This window comes from Felis catus, chromosome C2 (genome assembly GCF_018350175.1).
Source record: "Felis catus isolate Fca126 chromosome C2, F.catus_Fca126_mat1.0, whole genome shotgun sequence".
Lineage (NCBI taxonomy): Eukaryota > Metazoa > Chordata > Mammalia > Carnivora > Felidae > Felis > Felis catus.
This window is the reverse complement of record NC_058376.1, coordinates 55,322,577-55,339,717: the sequence shown is the minus strand read 5'-3', so window position 1 is coordinate 55,339,717 and position 17,141 is coordinate 55,322,577. Positions and strand designations below refer to the sequence as shown.

At 39.5% G+C, this 17,141-nt stretch overlaps 1 protein-coding gene across 1 annotated transcript in view; it reads left to right on the top strand.

The window, feature by feature from the left end:
* MYH15 (myosin heavy chain 15) overlaps window positions 1-17,141 on the top strand; it is a 146,066-nt gene that overhangs the window by 17,217 nt on the left and 111,708 nt on the right. Inside the window, exons 9-11 of the mRNA XM_011285970.4 lie at window positions 66-161; window positions 9,429-9,532; window positions 10,790-10,928. Of these exons, the coding sequence (XP_011284272.2) occupies window positions 66-161; window positions 9,429-9,532; window positions 10,790-10,928 (339 nt within the window). The remainder of the gene's footprint in view (window positions 1-65; window positions 162-9,428; window positions 9,533-10,789; window positions 10,929-17,141) is intronic.

Below are 17,141 nucleotides of genomic sequence, written 5' to 3'. Positions count from 1 at the left end.
TACTTTTCTTCTAAGTTTTGCAAGAACACCTAAGTATGAATCTTTATCCTTTTCTCATCCTGCAGATTTGTTCGAAAAATCCCGAGTGATTTTCCAGCAGCCTGGAGAGAGAAACTACCACATATTCTATCAAATTCTGTCTGGAAAAAAAGAACTTCATGGTGAGTGCATTATTCTGGAGCTTAGGGACATACTAAAACAAAAGACAGAAGTCAGATTACAGACCTGGGAAAGGATTGCTTAATAAGTCTCTTAGCCTCTTTAGAACTCAGTTTATTCATCCTATAAGGTAAATAATTATTAAGCCAATCATAAAACCAATGTTCTATACTTTTATATGGCTAGAGAGTAAATGTTAGCCCTTTCCCCCCCTATTTAGTAGTGTTTGGAAGTGGGTAGGATGCCCAGCAGGCATAAATGAATGTGTGTGTGTGTGTGTGTGTGTGTGTGTACACACATGTGCATGAGAGAGAGAGAGAGAGAGAGAGAGAGAGAGAGGTGTGTGTAAAATATTAAATAATTTAAGGCCTTCAATGATTAGAAGATTAGAACCACATGAGTGGTATAGACAGGAGGCCAGAAGTGGGAGTCACCACTATGGTGCATAGTGAACAATGGGAGTTTTATAAAGAAAGGAGGCTTTGAGTTGGGATATAAAGGATGGGAAGGGGATTTAACCAGAGTGAGTGGAGGATATTTCCTATGGGAGGAACAGTGGGTACAGTGACAGGAAAGGGTAGGGCAAGATCATGCAGCAGAGAGACCCGGTTGACTGAAGGAAAGGATCTGATATAGGAATAGTGGAGATTTTATTCTGATGGTTTCTGAACTCAAGGAGTTGGGAGGGCATGTGTATGTGCATGTATCTACATGTGTGTTATAGGGGGAGGGTAATAGGAGGTCATGATTTGTTGAAGGCAAGGACAATGAAGCTGGTGTGGTGGGCAAGAGGGATGGAAGGTGGAAATCCTAGACGGAAGTGACGATAGCAGCACTGCTGTGAGATGACAAGGTATTGTTGAAGGCAGTGTCAGTGGGAATGGGAGAAAAGGAAGTGGATTCATAGAGGAATAGACAGGTCTTAGCAATGACTATAGGAATGAGGGAAAGTGAGGAGTCAAAAATCCTCCCAAGTTTTATAATTTGACAAGGATAAAGGTAGTGCCATGACAGAAATGAAGAAGTAACTTGTGTGGTAAGAGAATGAACTTCATGTATTCATTCAACAAATACTTATTGTAGGATTGCTGTGTGTGCACCAGGCACTGTTGCTTAAGCATGGGTGTTGGAGAAGATATAAGACAGGTCTCTGCCCTTGTGAGCTTACATTCTAGTATGGAAGACAAGTAATAAGAAAGTAAACAAAGAAATATATAATTTTAGAGAATGGTAGGTCTACAAAAAACATAGGATGAAGGGACAGAGTGAATTTGGGCTTGGTGGGGGTATGTGGTTATATTTTAGATAGAATGGTCAGGCAAGATCTCTCTGAGAAGGTAATATTTTCACAGACCATAGTATGAATAAGCAAGCAAGTAGGCTAGATGTCCAGGAATAAAGTTCCAGGAAGAGGGAACAGTAAATGCAAAGACGCTGAGGCAGGAATGCATTTGGTTTACTCTTGAAATAGCAAAATGTCCTTTGCAGGTGGTGGAGAGAAGGTAACGAAGGGGGAGATGGGCAGAGCCAGATCAAGCGGCGTCTTACAGGCTCTGGCAGAGTTTATAGTGAATTTTAGGTGCTATGGGAAGTCATTGGATGGGGAGAATGAAAAATTGATTGGATTGCAAAGGTCTTGCATATGAGGTAAACCACTGAGGACAATGATGCTCCCACAGGAATGGATGTGGGATGAGATAGAAGATCCAGGCGAGCAAATTAATGGAGAACAATCCCCCTAGCCTGTTATCCTAGATTAAGTATACTAATCATACACTTGGCTGTGTTTTGACCACATGGCCTTCAACTTCAAAGAGCTCTTACTGAATGGGGAAATATCTGCAAACTGGAAATTTTGCCACAGGCGCAATTGGTGATATGAAAGCAGCAACTATTCTTCTCACTTTCCCTCCACCTAACCTTGAACAGATTTTTTTTTTTAATCTCCCTTTGATTAGCCCTGCCAAATCTAACATTCTTGGCACAAATTTCTATGCTCTACAGGGTATGTGACACAGAGGGTCCAATGTAGGTACCAGCAGTGACTGCAAGGCTTGGGGGAGCTGTTTACTAATAGAACCATCTGAGGGCTCTGGGCTGCTACGGAAAAAGCATGCTTATCTTGAATTCATTGATCTTGTGGAGTCTTTGGGGGCTGCAGAGATTGATTACTGTACAAAGGCTGACATCTGGTGGTCCAAATTGGGTATTGTCAGTCCACTTGTTCTCACCACTGGTCATTCTTTGGGACATTTTAAAATTTGAACTCTTTTTATTCATGTTTGCCAAAGGAGATCTTCAGAAAGATCTCCCGAGAATTGATACAGGAGAACACATCTTAGCAACTTAAGGATAATGTCCAAATTTCCTAAAATAGAAGTTATTTGTCAGTACTACAAAAGATCTGGGTATGGAAAATCAGTCAAGAGGCTGGCCACCCACTGAAGAAGCCTAGGAAATGGGGTGATGTGTTACCCCAAAGTCAGGCCCCAATTAGTCTCTACATGGTCTGGAACATGCCTTTACTCCCTTTCAGTTTAGGCTGACCCTTGTTCAAGCCATGGCTAAAACTCACTTTCTTAGTCCCTTTAGACACGGCTCCTTGAAATTCCTTAATTCTTAATACCAACTGTATAGATTGGTGCTGCATATACCTTCCTATTTTTTCTTCTCTCCTTTACTATTTTTTTCTATTCATTTATCGTACCCATTCTTGCTATTCAACTAGTGTAGAAACTCTAGGGTGAAAGGTCAGAAACATGACCTTGTCTCTTGGAATCCCTAACATTTTGCTTACTGCTCTAAGTGCTCACTTTAGTATGTGGCAGTAAGGCAGTGTGGAAGTTGCCAAGAGGTGTGCCTGATCCGTCTACTAGTGGCCTGAATGCATCTGGGGGAAGAAAGTGTCAGCATCTGGACCTCCTAGTCCGGAGCATATTAAGTTGTACTCCTTTTACCCATTATGTCTCTCTTGAACTAGTCTCATATCTTTACTCCCTTTTCTCCCCACTGGTTGTTAGGAGGAACAAGATGTGTGTGTGGTGGTGGTGCCTGGCCTAACTCTAGAGAATGCTATTCAAGCTGTAGACTATGTGAATGATTCTTTCTGGAGCTGGGCAATGTACAACCTCTTCAGAGGTACATGGCAGTGTGAGAAATTGGTAATGATGACTTATGTGGCATAGAGGGACTAGCTACAGAATTTTGCGATTTTAAGGTGTTTTTGTTTTTTGTTTTTGTTTTTTTGTCCAATGGCTAGTTTTGCTCCTTTTCATAGTGAACTCAGCTAAATCTTGGAGACCATTCAGCCATGCGAAAAGTAAAATTTGATGTCAAGATGACACGGAAAACAGCCTTGAATGATAAAATACTCACTCTTAAAGGGCTCTCTGAATCTGCTATTGAAAAGAGAGATCTAGAAATGACACCTGCACATTTTGTGGTTGTGAAGCAGTTGACTTTTAGCATCCTCTCGTGCCCCCTGTCTGTGCTCTCTCCAGCCCTCCTGAAAATCTCCCCCATTCTCCACATGCCCACAGCCTGGTCAACAATCTTGTGTGGGGGCCTTTAGTGGCCTAGATAGTCTTCCTGGCCCTAATAAGTGCCTCACAAAAATGTATTCACTGTTTGCTTTTTTTCCATTCTCTCTTGGCCATTTCTCTTGGTAGAAATGAAATTAATTAAATAAAGGAATCTCTGTTAACATGATATTCCAAGGTAACTTCAAGCCTCACCCCAATTAAAATTAATTGCTCCTTGAAAACAAATTTTGATAAGGCCCAGGGGGGGAGATGTTTTGAGCTAAAGGCCTTTTGGAGTTCCTCAAACACTCACGCATTTAGTTTGTACATTTTTTAGAGCCACCACTTCATTGTGACTATATCTGCTCCAGATGATTAGGCCAATGCATCAGCCATATTTCTGGTTAGTGAGATAAAGCAAAAGCCCATTAAGTATCCTTTATAACTTCCAGAAGTGTATCTGGAAGCAAGACCCTCCTTCTGTCTATGCAAAGGAGGAAAGGAATTATGATTATAGTTACAAACACAGGTTCGAGTAGGTAGGTGGCTTAGTCTAACAGAAATACTAGAGACTAGGGGCACTTGGGTGGCTCAGTTTGTTGAGCATCCGACTCTTGATTTCAGCTCAGGTCATAATCCCAGGGTCGTGGGATAGAGACCCACATCAGGCTCTGTGCTGAGCAGGGAGCATGCTTAGGATTCTCTGTCTTCCTCCCTCTCTGCCCCTCCCTCAGCTCTCTCTCTTTCTCTCAAATAAAATTTAAAAAAATACTAAAGACTGTGTTTTAAATTCAATATGCTATTAATTGTGTCCTGGGCAAGTCATGGGGCTTTCCAGGTTTCTATTTTCCTATATTCAACATAGAGAAAATAACGTCAAATATAGCACCTTTGGTCATCACAACCAAAATGAAAATGATCAAAAATGACCTAATAAGTATTAGTGTAGGGGCGCCTGGGTGGCTCAGTCGGTTGAACATCTGACTTCAGCTCAGGTCATGATCTCACAGTTCCTGAGTTTGAGCCCCACGTCGGGCTCTGTGCTGATAGCTCAGAGCCTGGAGCATGCTTCGGATTCTGTGTCTCCCTCTCTCTTCTGCCCCTAACCTACTCACATTCTGTCTTTGTCTCTCTCAAAAGTAAATAAACATTAAAAAAATTTAATCAGTATGAGTGTAAAATGAAAAGTATATGAATTGTTACAATTCAGAATGGTCTAAAAGGTAATTCTTGGCAAAACAATTTTAGAAGATAGGTTCTTTTTGTTTTTTCTTTTGTTTTTTTTTGGTGTAAATTGAAACATCAAACTGAAACATCCCCCACCCTAAAAAGTGGGTGTGTGATAGCACTGGTTAGGTGTGTGATTCCTGTAGCCTCCTACAGGGAGAGGACCATGTTATTTTTGTATCCTTACCTCCTCCCATATCATACACCTATTCTAGAGAAAGAAGATTAAGTAGATACTTTGATTGGAAAGATATGGAAATGATGTCTGTATTTGGCTGTAAAGGAGGTGAAAGGACAAGATTTTAAGGCCCCTTGGTGTCTGGCCTGGCTACGGCCTTGCATTCACCAGCATAAGGAACCACAGAAGAGGCATAGCTTCAGGGCAGACATGGTAAATACCCTGGATTCGGTTTTCATAGTGTTGGGTTTGAGCTACTTATGGCCATCTGCACTGAAATGTCTAGTAGGAAGTTGGAATTCTAGGTCTGGAACTCAGAAAACATAGGTTCGAGTCATCACTAAAACCACAAATGAGCCTTGCAAGAAGAATATATAGAGATTTTTTGACCTTTAGAGTTATGACAATATTTGACACCACTGATTACCCATTCCTCCTTGAAAATCTCTCCTCTTGGCTTCTAGTACACCACCCTCCCTTGTTCCTCTCCTAAATCTCTGGGTATTTCTTTGTGGGTCTCTCTTTTTCATCTGGCCTGTGACTTTACAGTGCCCTGGGGCTCAGTTCTTGCATCTATCTTGTGGTGACCTCCTGTAGATTGTTTTTTTTTTTTCTTTCAAGATTTTATTTAAATTCAAGTTAGTTAACATACAGTATAGTATTGAGTTCAGGGGTAGGACCCAGTGATCCATCACTTATATATGAAACCTAGTTCTAATCCCAACAAGTGCCCTTCTTAATGCCCCTCATTCATTTAATCCATTCCCCCACCCTTCTCCCCTCCAGCAACGCTCAGTTTGTTCTCTATAGTTAAGAGTCTCTTATGGTTTGCCTCCCTCTCTGTTTTTATTTTAATTTTTATTTCCCTTCCCCTATATTCATCTGTTTTGCTTCTTAAATTCCACAAATGAGTGAAATCATATGGTATTTGTCTTTCTGATTGATTTATTTCATTTAGCATAATACACTAGTTCCACCCACACCATTGCAAATGGCAAGATTTCGTTCTTTTCGATGGCTGAGTAATAGTTCATTGCGTGTGTGTGTGTGTGTGTGTGTGTGTGTGTGTTAGTGTATCAACAGTTGATGGACATTTGGGCTCTTTCTATAATTTGGCTATTGCTGATAGTGTTTCTATAAACATTGGGGTGCATGTGACCCTTCAAATCAGTATTTTTGTATCCTTTGGATGAATACCTACTAGTGTAAGGTTTGAGGAACCTCCATTCTGTTTTCCATAATGGCTGCACAATAAGCTGACAGTTATAAAGATCGTTTCTATTGGATGATTTCCACAGTTTGGAGTTCAGACTTATCTCCAGTATTTTAGACTCCTCGTTAACTGACCCTTATTTCTCTACTTGGTTTGGAGAAGGACCACATTATATGACTGACATATAATGAAATTTACTTGTGATCTTTTTTTCTATTGTACCACTAGTTTTTGAGGATTTTTCACAGTGTAAAATGACAGAATCATAGATTGCTGTGGTTTAGGCTGTGTATATAGTAAAAACTCTGGGTTTTAGATGTTTGAGGGAAATTCCTATGGAAAAAAGAAAGATATGTAGAAGAACCCATAACAAGGTTAATGGGCATGCCTCAGGGTTTTTGAGATTTCAGTGTGTACATTTCTGTTTAGCTTACACAAGTATAAAGCACTTTAAGTGAAAAAATATTTTCTGGAAATTTATAAGATGAAATTACATGGTATCTACTCTTTTATTGTCTGGCTTCTTTCACTCTGTGTAATTATTTTGAGAATCTTCCATGCTATAGCATGTATTCATAGTTCATGCATAGGCATGTCAAATTTAATGTGCCTGAGACCTGTTCCTGAACTACCCTCCCACACCTGCTGCTACCACAGTGTTTCCCAGGGCTATTGAAGGCAGCTCCACCCTTCCGCTTGACTCACCACAAACCCTTGGAATTACCTTTGATTATCTATTTCTCCCACCTTATTCTCACTTGTTCCATCTACTTTCAAAAGCCTTCTTACCATCTTTGTTGGTACTGCCCTGATCAAATACCATCACCTCTCTCCTGGATTAGTTAACCATCTCCTGCCTGGTGCTCCTGCTTCCATCCTTGCTTCCTCTGTCTTCAACCCAACAGCCATGGTAAATATAATAATAATAATAATAATAATAATAATAATAATAATAATAAATAAGATGATGTTACTCCTCTGCTCAAAAAGCTTCAAAGGTTTCCTGTCTCATACCAAGCATAAATGCCCAAATCCTCACTCTGGCCTGTAAGGAGCTATCATCTGTCCTCTTGATGCCTCTCGGACCTCAAACCTACTATTTCCCACTTCCTTCATTTGCCCGTTCCTGACCCACCTTAGCCACTCAAAATGCCAGGCAAACTTCCCCCTCAGGGCCTTTGCATTTGCTCTTCTCTATCTAGAACATTCTCCCTCATTTATCTCCACGGTTCTCTCCCTCAACTCTTGCAAGTCTTTACTGAAATGTCACCTTATAGAGGCCTTCCCTCATCACTTTCTTGGAAATTGTAACTCTGAATCACCAATACTTTTTTTGTTTTTAAGATTTTATTTTTAAGTACTCTCTACACCCAACGTGGGGCTTAAATTTACAACCCGGAGAGCAAAAGTTGCATGCTCCACCTAACTGAGTCAGCCAGGTGCCCCCATATTGCCAATACTTTTTATTCCCTTTCCCTGCTATTTTTCTCCATGGCACTTATCACCATCTCACATCCCATATGTTTTCATGCATTTTACTTATTCTTAACATTTCTGTCTCTTGTCTCCTCCTATTAGGATATAAACTTCATGAGGGCAGGATTTTTTTTTTTTTTCTTCTCACTGATGTATCTCTAAAACTTACAATGCCTGGCACATAGTTTGAACTCAGCAAATATTTGTTGATATAAAGTGAGGCATGAGAAAGAATATAAAGAGATTCTTGGGAAGTATTAACATTTAAAGGATCTTTGAATCATTCAAGTAAGAATTTAAGGATTATATTTCTATTAAATATACATTAAATACTATAAATACAGTACTTGCCTTCAGCATGATTTCCTTTGGGCTGGTTCAATTTCGTTTTACTTTTTAACTTTTATAAAATAGCTTCTTTGAAGCATTATCGACATAAATGTAAGTGTTGACATATGTATATATGCGTGCGACCATCACCGTAATCCAGATAATTCATGTATCCATTCAAAAGTTTTCTCATGATCTTTTATAATCCTCCCCAACCTGTTCTCACTCCTCTGACTTTCTCCCTTCCCACCCAGTCCCTTGGCAAGTACTAATATGCTTTCTGTCACTATAGATTAGATTACATTTTCTTGAATTTTATAATTTGGAATCACACAGTATATACTCTTTCGCTGTCTGGCTTTCACTCAGCATAATTATTTGGAGATTCTTCCATGCCATAGCATACATAGTTCATAGTTCATTCCTTTGTTTGCTGAGTAATAATCTGTTGTATGGATATCCAACAGTTTGTTAACTCTTGGTGGACAGTTGGGTTGTTTCCAAATAAAGCTGCCATGAACATTCGCAAAGTGCAATTTGTTTCTGAGATTTGGGGTTCAGGATAGCAGCTTCACTTTGCTGAGTGACAAATATGAAAATCAGATCAGCTCAAAGAAACTTCGTTGGAAACAAATGTTAGGCATTAAGCAGTGAATGTGATTTGGCCAAGTCAGTCGCTGATGTGCTGCTGACAGCCTGCCTTGGTTTCTGCCTGCATTATGTTTCCTAAGTGAATCATGTCAGGAGTCTTAGACATATCAGAGGTGCAGTGCTGAACACAGAGGCTGATTTATGGATCCCTTGAAAGACAGACTCAGTCTCCCAATAGGAAGGACATGATATGACAGGATTACATTGCTTATGTTTCCTGGGTGCTAACCCCAGGGTCTGCCTGTTTCCCAGCCTTTGAAATTCAGGCCTCTTACACTTATAATTTTACAAAACATTTCTTTGGCCTCCGCCCTCAACCATGTATCTAGGCCAAATTTCTGTTTTCAAAGTTTTGCCAACCCACATTATCTGGGTTTTTTGTTTGTTTGTTTTGTTTTTGTTTTTGTTTTCACACCAATTCAAGCTGCTGCAATTGAATCTGCTTTTGGATTTGGTCTGCCTGGTCTTCTCTTGGGAGGCATTAACACATGACTGACAAGTTAATAGAGGGCAAAATTTGATTGCAGAGGTTTGGCTGAAGAATATGGATTTTATTTTGGCTTGTTTACAAGTGTGCTATCAGCTGTAAGAATAAACTGTGAATATAGGTCAATTATTTTCTAAAGCCTTGTGTATTTCTCTGACTGTTTAACTGATGGTTTTCCCACTGCAGACATGCTCCTGGTGTCTGGAAATCCCTCTGACTTTCCCTTTTGCTCTCATGGAGTAGTTGCTATGGACAGCTGGGATGATGCTGAAGAATTGCTGGCCACAGATGTAAGGCTTGTTAGTTACCAAAGTCTGGTAATAACAATGAGAAATGAAAGCATTTCAGATCTTCCTTCTGAAGGGTCCAGGAGAAGTGACTTTCCTTCCTCTGGGGGTGGAGGGTGAAAGAAGCCCCTTTAGATCTGTGGCTGTTCAAAGTCTACTAACTGTAAAAGTGCACATTGGTCAGTATGGTAACTTTGGAACATGTGGCAACATGGGTAGATGTTTCAACTCAGTGACACCCACTGTTTTTATTTGGTATATCTTTATAGTCTTTGTTCTTTTTTTTTTTTTTTTTTTTTTTTTCTATTTGGGGTTGCTACTATGTAGCTGGTTTGGGAAGTTTGTTTTTTTTTTTTTAAATAAAAGATGATAATCACACTGTATATACTACTTGGTATACAGAGTTTGCTTTTTTGATTAATCTTATAAACATTTTCAGTGTTACTACGAACTCTTCATAAACATTTAAATGAATATTTAATATTTTATCATACATTTGTCCTGTACTGTGTTTAGCTATTCTTCTATCATGAGACTCAAAGTTTTTTTGATTTGTTTTCTACTGTGGTAAATGTTTATAGGCAAATGCTTTTTCTGTATATTAGATTCACCTTATGCTAGATTCCCAAAAGTGAACTTACTAGGTAAGGATTATGAATTCTTTATAGTCTCTTGATACATATTCTAAATTAACTACTAGAAAGATTGTACTGATTTCTACCCTGTTGGAGTGTGTGAGAACACACATCTTACCACGTGCAGTAGCTTCTTAAGATTTAGGTCTTCAGTGACATGGCTTTTTCTTTTCTGAAACACTTCCTTTTGCCAGTCTTTGAATAAAGTATGTGCGGGGGAAATGTATAGGAGCCCCCAAAATAAGCAACCCACCAGATATAGTGTTACTTTCTGCCATTACAATAGAAGACAAAACCATTTACCTTATATACCCAGTTAATGATCAATGGCTAGAAGGGAGAAGAGAGGAGCAGGGCATCCAAGGAAAGTTCTAAAACTACTGGAAATTAAACAAGCCTTCCTAATTCTCTTTTAAAGGGACAAGCAGACTGCGGGTGACCAAGTGCCAACAGGCCCGATTTGCATTGCTTTGAACAGAGCTGTCACACCTCGGGCTGTGGCGATCTGTTTCATTCCCTTTGACAGCCTATGGAGTGTAGGGATGTGTGACACACAGCAGGGGTGAGGTGCTTACTGCAGCCATTAGGCAAATGAAGATATGGCCATCTGTTTCTCTTTTTACAGCGGGCCATGGACATCTTGGGCTTCCTTCCTGACGAGAAGTATGGATCTTATAAACTCATTGGAGCCATCCTGCACTTTGGAAACATGAAATTTAAGCAGAAACCCAGAGAAGAGCAAGTGGAAGCAGATGGCACAGAAAGTAAGAATTGCTTTGAGGCCGTGGCATATATTCTGTTCAAATCCCTGAGCCCAGCCCTGCTCCCTTTTCCTTGCAGTTACCTTGCCTCTTAGATTTTGAAAACGTTGAAACTGATCAGCAATCTCCCTCAATTGTTTCTCCTCAAAATTCTTCTCTTAACCATCATTCTGATGTATAATTCCAATATTTCAGAATGAGAAGCTTTCCTTAATTATTGACAATGCTAGTAAATTTGCTAAACTTGGGTACTATAGGATTAACTAGGAGAAAGCCCTTCTGTCAGCACATAGTCTGCTGAGAAAAACAGAGAAAGGAGGAAATTACCAGAAGATGTATTAAATGACATAATGGAGCTGTGAACAAAGATCTTTAGAATTCCCGAAGTAGAGTTTCCATTGGGTTGAGAGTACAATGGCTTCATTTCCCTTTGTTTTATATTCACATTAAAATATCTATATTCTTGGGGCACCTGGGTGGCTCAGTTGGTTAAGCGTCCCGTCTGACTTCAGCTCAGGTCATGATCTTGCGGTTCATGAGTTCAAGACCCACATCAGGTTCTGTGCTGATAGCTTGGAGCCTGGAGCCAGCTTCAGATTCGGATTTTCTCTCTCTGCCCCTCTCCCCCCACTCTCAAAAATAAATATTAAAAAAAAACCTTTATAGTCTTGCCTGCTTACCAAAAAAAATTTGAGGCATCCTCCTTATGAAAAGAAGGAAGCAGGGCACCTGGGTGGCTCAGTTACACGTCCAACTCTTGATTTCAGTTCAGGTCGTGATCTCACAATCAGTGAGACTGAGCCCTGTATGGGGCTCTGACCTGACTGCATGGAGCCTGCTTGGAATTCTCTCTCTCCCTCTCTTTCTCTCTCTCTGTCTCTCTGCCCTTCCCCCACTCATTCACATTCTCTCTCTCTCAAAATAAATGAATAAGCTTTAAAAAAAAAAGGGAAGGAAGCATAGTTATTATAATTATTTCATTTAATACTAAAATTCCTGGCTGCTAAAGCAAAAAAGAGAAAACCCATTCATTCAAATCTTTCAACAAGTAATTTCTTAAAATTTTTTGTTTTCAATTGTGCTAAAATATCCATAACATAAAATTTACCATTTTAACTGTTTTTAAGTATATAGTTCAGTGACGTTAGGTGCATTCACATTGTTGTACAACCATCACCACGCTTCATCTCCAGAACTTTTTTCATCATCTGAAACTGAAATTCTGTACCTATTAATAATTCCCTATTACCCCATTTTCTGAATCCCTGTCAACCATTAATCTATTTTCTGTCTCTATGAATTTGCCTACTCTAGGTATTTAGGTAAGTGAAATCATACGGTATTTGTCTTTCTATGTCTGGCTTATTTCACTTAGTATAATGTCTTCAAGATTCGTGTTATAGTATATGTCAGAATTTCATTCCTTTTTAAGAAATGAATAATATTCCGTTGTATATATATTTCACATTTTGTTTATCCATTTATCCATTTACAGACACTTGAGTTGCTTCTACCTTTCACTACTATGATTAATGCTACTGCGAACATTGGTGTTTAAATATCCATTCAAGTCCCTGATTTCAATTCTTAAAAAAAAAAAAAATTATAATAGCTATCCTAATGGGTATAAAGTAATATCTCCTTGTGGTTTTGATTTGCATTTCCTGATGATTAGGCATGTTGAGTATTTTGTCATGTGTTTATTGGCCATTTGGATATCTTCTCTGGAAAAATATTAATTCAAGTACTTTGCCCATTTTTGAATTGGGTTGTTTGTTTTTTAATTGTTTAATGAATAATTTTTGAGGCCAGTCTGTGCCAGGGGCTGTTTTGGTGCTCAGGATATACCTGTGCACATGAGATCATCCCTGTCCTGACTACCTAGTGTGGGAGATAGACCATTATACATAAGCAGACAAACACACATGAAGTCGTAATGAAAAAAATAAAGCAGAGTAGAAGAATAAAGCATAATTGGGATTTGAAGGTTCTGGTAGATAGTCAGAAAATCCCCTCAGGAAAGAGAACACTTGAGCACAGATGAGAATGAAGTGAAGGAATGTGACCTGATGCTTGTGTTAACATCTTATGTTAACATATTAAAATGTGCTTTTGTGACATCTTATTTTGTTGCTTTTTTTGTTGTTGTGTTTTTGTTTTTTGGTTTTGTTTTGTTTTTGCTTTTTACACTCTTTGAAACAGGTTTTTTGAAGAATTGTTCTCATTATGAAAGCTAGGCATACTTATTTATCATAAAATACATACAAGAAAATGATGTACATAATATCCTCCAATCTCCCCAGTGGTTCCTTCTCAAAGTCTTTGCTGGACTGTCCTCATCTTTCCCACTTGTAAATGCTATAGAGATGCTGGGCTTGATCCTTGAATCTTTTCGGATTTCTTAGGCGGTCATCTCAAATTCAACCTGTGTAGAATTAAATTCTTCATCTCACCCCGCCCCTGCTCTTCATTTCTCTTCATTTCTCAGTTTTTAGTAAATGTCAACTGGATTCTCTCAGTTGCCCTAACACTTAGCATCATCGCGAACTCCTTTGTCTCTGCCTTGCTGTATCTACCTTTAAATATGTATAAAACTCGTAACTACTTACACACCATGACCATGTCTACTGTTAGCATCTAGCCCGAGGCATCATTTCTTACAAGATTATTGAAATAGCTTCTTTATTGGTCTCCCTGTCTTCACTCTTGTCTCATGACTGATAGGTCTGCACAGAACAACCAATGGCGACTCTTTCATAGTGTAAGTCCATTCATGCCCTCTCCTTGCTCTAGACTTACTAATAGCTCCCATGTTACTTAAAATAAGCCCCAAGTTCCCTTCATAGCCTCATCCTCTGTGATACCTCTAAATCTCTCTAATCCCACCTCCTACTGTGATACTGTGACTTTTTTTTGATATTGTGATTTTTAATAAAAAATTACATTTTTTATTAACTTTTTATTAAACTCAAGTTTCTGGCACAGAGTTCTTAAAACTTTTGGAATTTTCTAAGTGATGAGAGCAGTAAAGGTGCTTTTGTTATGTTAATGAGTCGACTTTTGGACTGTAACTAAGGATGGGAGCTGGTCACCATTGGAACTAACCCGGTGGTTAGAGAGATGGAACTTTCAGTCGCACCTCCAACAGGGGAGAGGAGAGAGGCTAAAGATTTAGTTCCATCACAATGACCAATGATTTAATTAGTCATGTCCATGTAGTGAAGCCTCCATAAAAACCCAAAAGGACAGGTTTAGAGAGCTTCTGGGTTGGTGAACATATGGAGATTTGGGAAGACAGTGTGTGTTTAGGGCATGGAAGCTTTGCACTCTTTTTCTATACCTTGCCCTATGCCATCTATTCCATCTGGCTATTCCTGAGTGATTTGTTTTTATAATGAATTATTGATATAGTAAGTAATATATTTCCTTGAATTCTGTGAACCCCTAGCAAATTAATTGAACCTGAGGAGAGGGTCATTGGAACCACGGATCTACAGCCTGAGTCGGTAGCCCAAGAGACAACCTGGATTTGTCATTGTCATCTGAAGTGGAGGAAGGGGAGAATAGTCTCATGGAACTGAACCCATGCAATCTGATGCTATCTTCAGGTAGAATTGAGTTGAATTGTAGGACACCCAGCTGGTGTCACAGAATTGCTTGGTGTGGAATCATCACCACCCCCACTACCAACCTATGTCCCCGAAATAGGGTACAGAAACTTCATCTACCATTTCCCCTTCTGTCATTCCCTTCATTCAGCCCTCCTGGTCTGTTGGCTCTTCTCAGAGCATAGGAGCTCCTTGTTTCAGGACTTTTTCATGACTTCTCCTTCCATCGGGAGCTCTTTTTTCCTAGGCATCCTCATGGCTTACTCCCTCATTTTATTAAGGTGTCTTCTTCAGTGGTGACTTCCCTGACCACTCCCGCTGCCTCCTGATCACTCTCTTTCTCCTTAACCTGAATATTTTTCTTCATGTCATTCATACAGCTATTTTTTATTGACCGACAGGGACTTAATTTGGTGTGTTCAGTGCTGTGTTTCTGGGTTTTAAAAAAGTGCCTGGCACATGATTATTTGTTTAAAAAATCCTACTTACTCAGGGACAATCACTGCTAATGCCAGAGGACACATCTTTCCTGTGTTTTTATAGTTGAATATGCACAGAGAACTTTTTTAAACAAAATATATACGTTCATGCTTTTCATGTTGTTTCATTCTAGAGTTTTTCACTAAATTATATGTGAACATCTTCCGTATTTTCTGCAATAACTTTTTAGATGGTTATAAAGTGTCCATGTATGGATAATTAGTTTAAATATTTCTTATTGAATAATTTATTTCCAGATTTTTACCATCATGAACAAAATTTTGGTGAACACCCTTACAAATTCAAAGATACATATAATTTTCTTAGAATAAACTTCTAAAAGTAAATTTTTCTCTCAAGCTGCCCTATGTTTTGCCATTTATATTCCTATTAGCAGCTTTGAGAGTAACTTTCTCACTGTGTTCACTAACATTAACAGTTCTTTCTCTTGCCAAATAGCCAAGTTTTGTTTTTTATTTAAATATTAATAAAATTAATTTTTGTGTGTTCTGACGCATTTGCATCATTTCTTTTTCAGATTTTTATTTCCATCCTTAGCCCACTTTTAAATTGAGCCCATTTTGGGGGTGTGTGGGTGGTTCCGTCAGTTGGGCATCCAACTCTTTTTTTTTTTTTTTTTTAATGTTTATTTTTCTTTTTGACAGAGACGGAGATGGAGACAGAGCATGAGTGGGGGAGGGGCAAAGAGAGAGGGAGATGCAGAATCGGAAGCAGGCTCCAGGCTCTGAGCTGTCAGCACAGAGCCCGACACGGGGCTCGAACTCACAGACTGTGAGATCATGACCTGAGCCGAAGTCGGACGTTCAACCGACTGAGCCACCCAGGCGCCCCTACAACTCTTGATTTCAGCTCAGGTTGTGATCTCCCAATTTGTCACATGGAGCCCCATGTCAGGCTTTGCCCTGACAGCATGGAACCTGCTTGGGATGCTCTCTCTCTCTGTCTTTCTCTCCGTCTCTCTTTCTCTCTTCCCCTCCCCAGCTCATGCTCGCTCTCTCAACATAAAAAATAAACATTAAAAAAAACCGAACATTTTTATTGGAAACAATCGACTTTCTCACTGATTTCTTAGGGCTCTTAATCTATTAAGCGTTGGTGATTTTTTTTTCCCCAATTAACCATAGAGGGAGGATTGAAGGAGCTGGACAGATGGACAAGAGGGTGGAAAGAGAGAAGGCACCTAAACTGAAGGGGCATTCTTGCCTTTGCGTCTTTCTTGAGTGCCAACCCCACATTCCTAACTTCCTATGGCATAATAACCTGGTATCCTAAACTGTGTGGCTAAAACTCATTGCATTCTCGTCTCCTCCCACGAGACCTCTTCCTATTGACTTCTCTATTTGTATTCATGCTCTGCTCTTCTCTCTACTTCTCAGGTCAGAACCTCTTAGTCAAGTTTCTCAGTCTTTTTTTTCCCTTTCTTATTACCAGTTTAGACCATCAGCACTTTGCATGTTGGCATCTTGCGGTGGGTTCACTTTCTTTCTACTCTTCCTGCTCTGGTCTGTCTTGCACACCTGCACAAAATTAATCATTGTGAAGCCTGACTCTATGCCATTGCTTTGCTAAAAGTCCCTTTACTGTTTCTCCATTATTTAATGAATACCTTATAGTGAGTGGCATCAGATGTCTTCTGTGACCAGAAATCACCCGCTTTTCTGTTTATTGCTCACTCCCTGACTTTGTGGTCCAGTTTGACCAGGCATGCTCTGGCCTGCTGCAGTGCCTGTAAGTCATGCTGATCTGTCTCAGGTATTCTTGTTCACCTGTATTTGCTTATTATTATTAAAAAAATTTTTTTTAATGTTTATTTATTTTTGAGAGAGAAACAGAGCACAAGTGAGTGAGGGGCAGACAGAGAGGGAAACACAAAATCCAAAGCAGGCTTCAGGCTGTCAGCACAGAGCCCAATGCAGGCCTTGAACTCATGAACGGTGAGATCATGACCTGAACCAAAGTTGGACACTTAACCAACTGAGCCACCCAGGTGCTCCTCCTGTATTTGCCTATTAAACCATTCTCATCTTTCAAGGCTCAGATCAAATACTATTTCTTTTTGAAATCTTCCTTGGTCAGATAGTCCTAAGGGATTCCTTCCTCTTTCAAA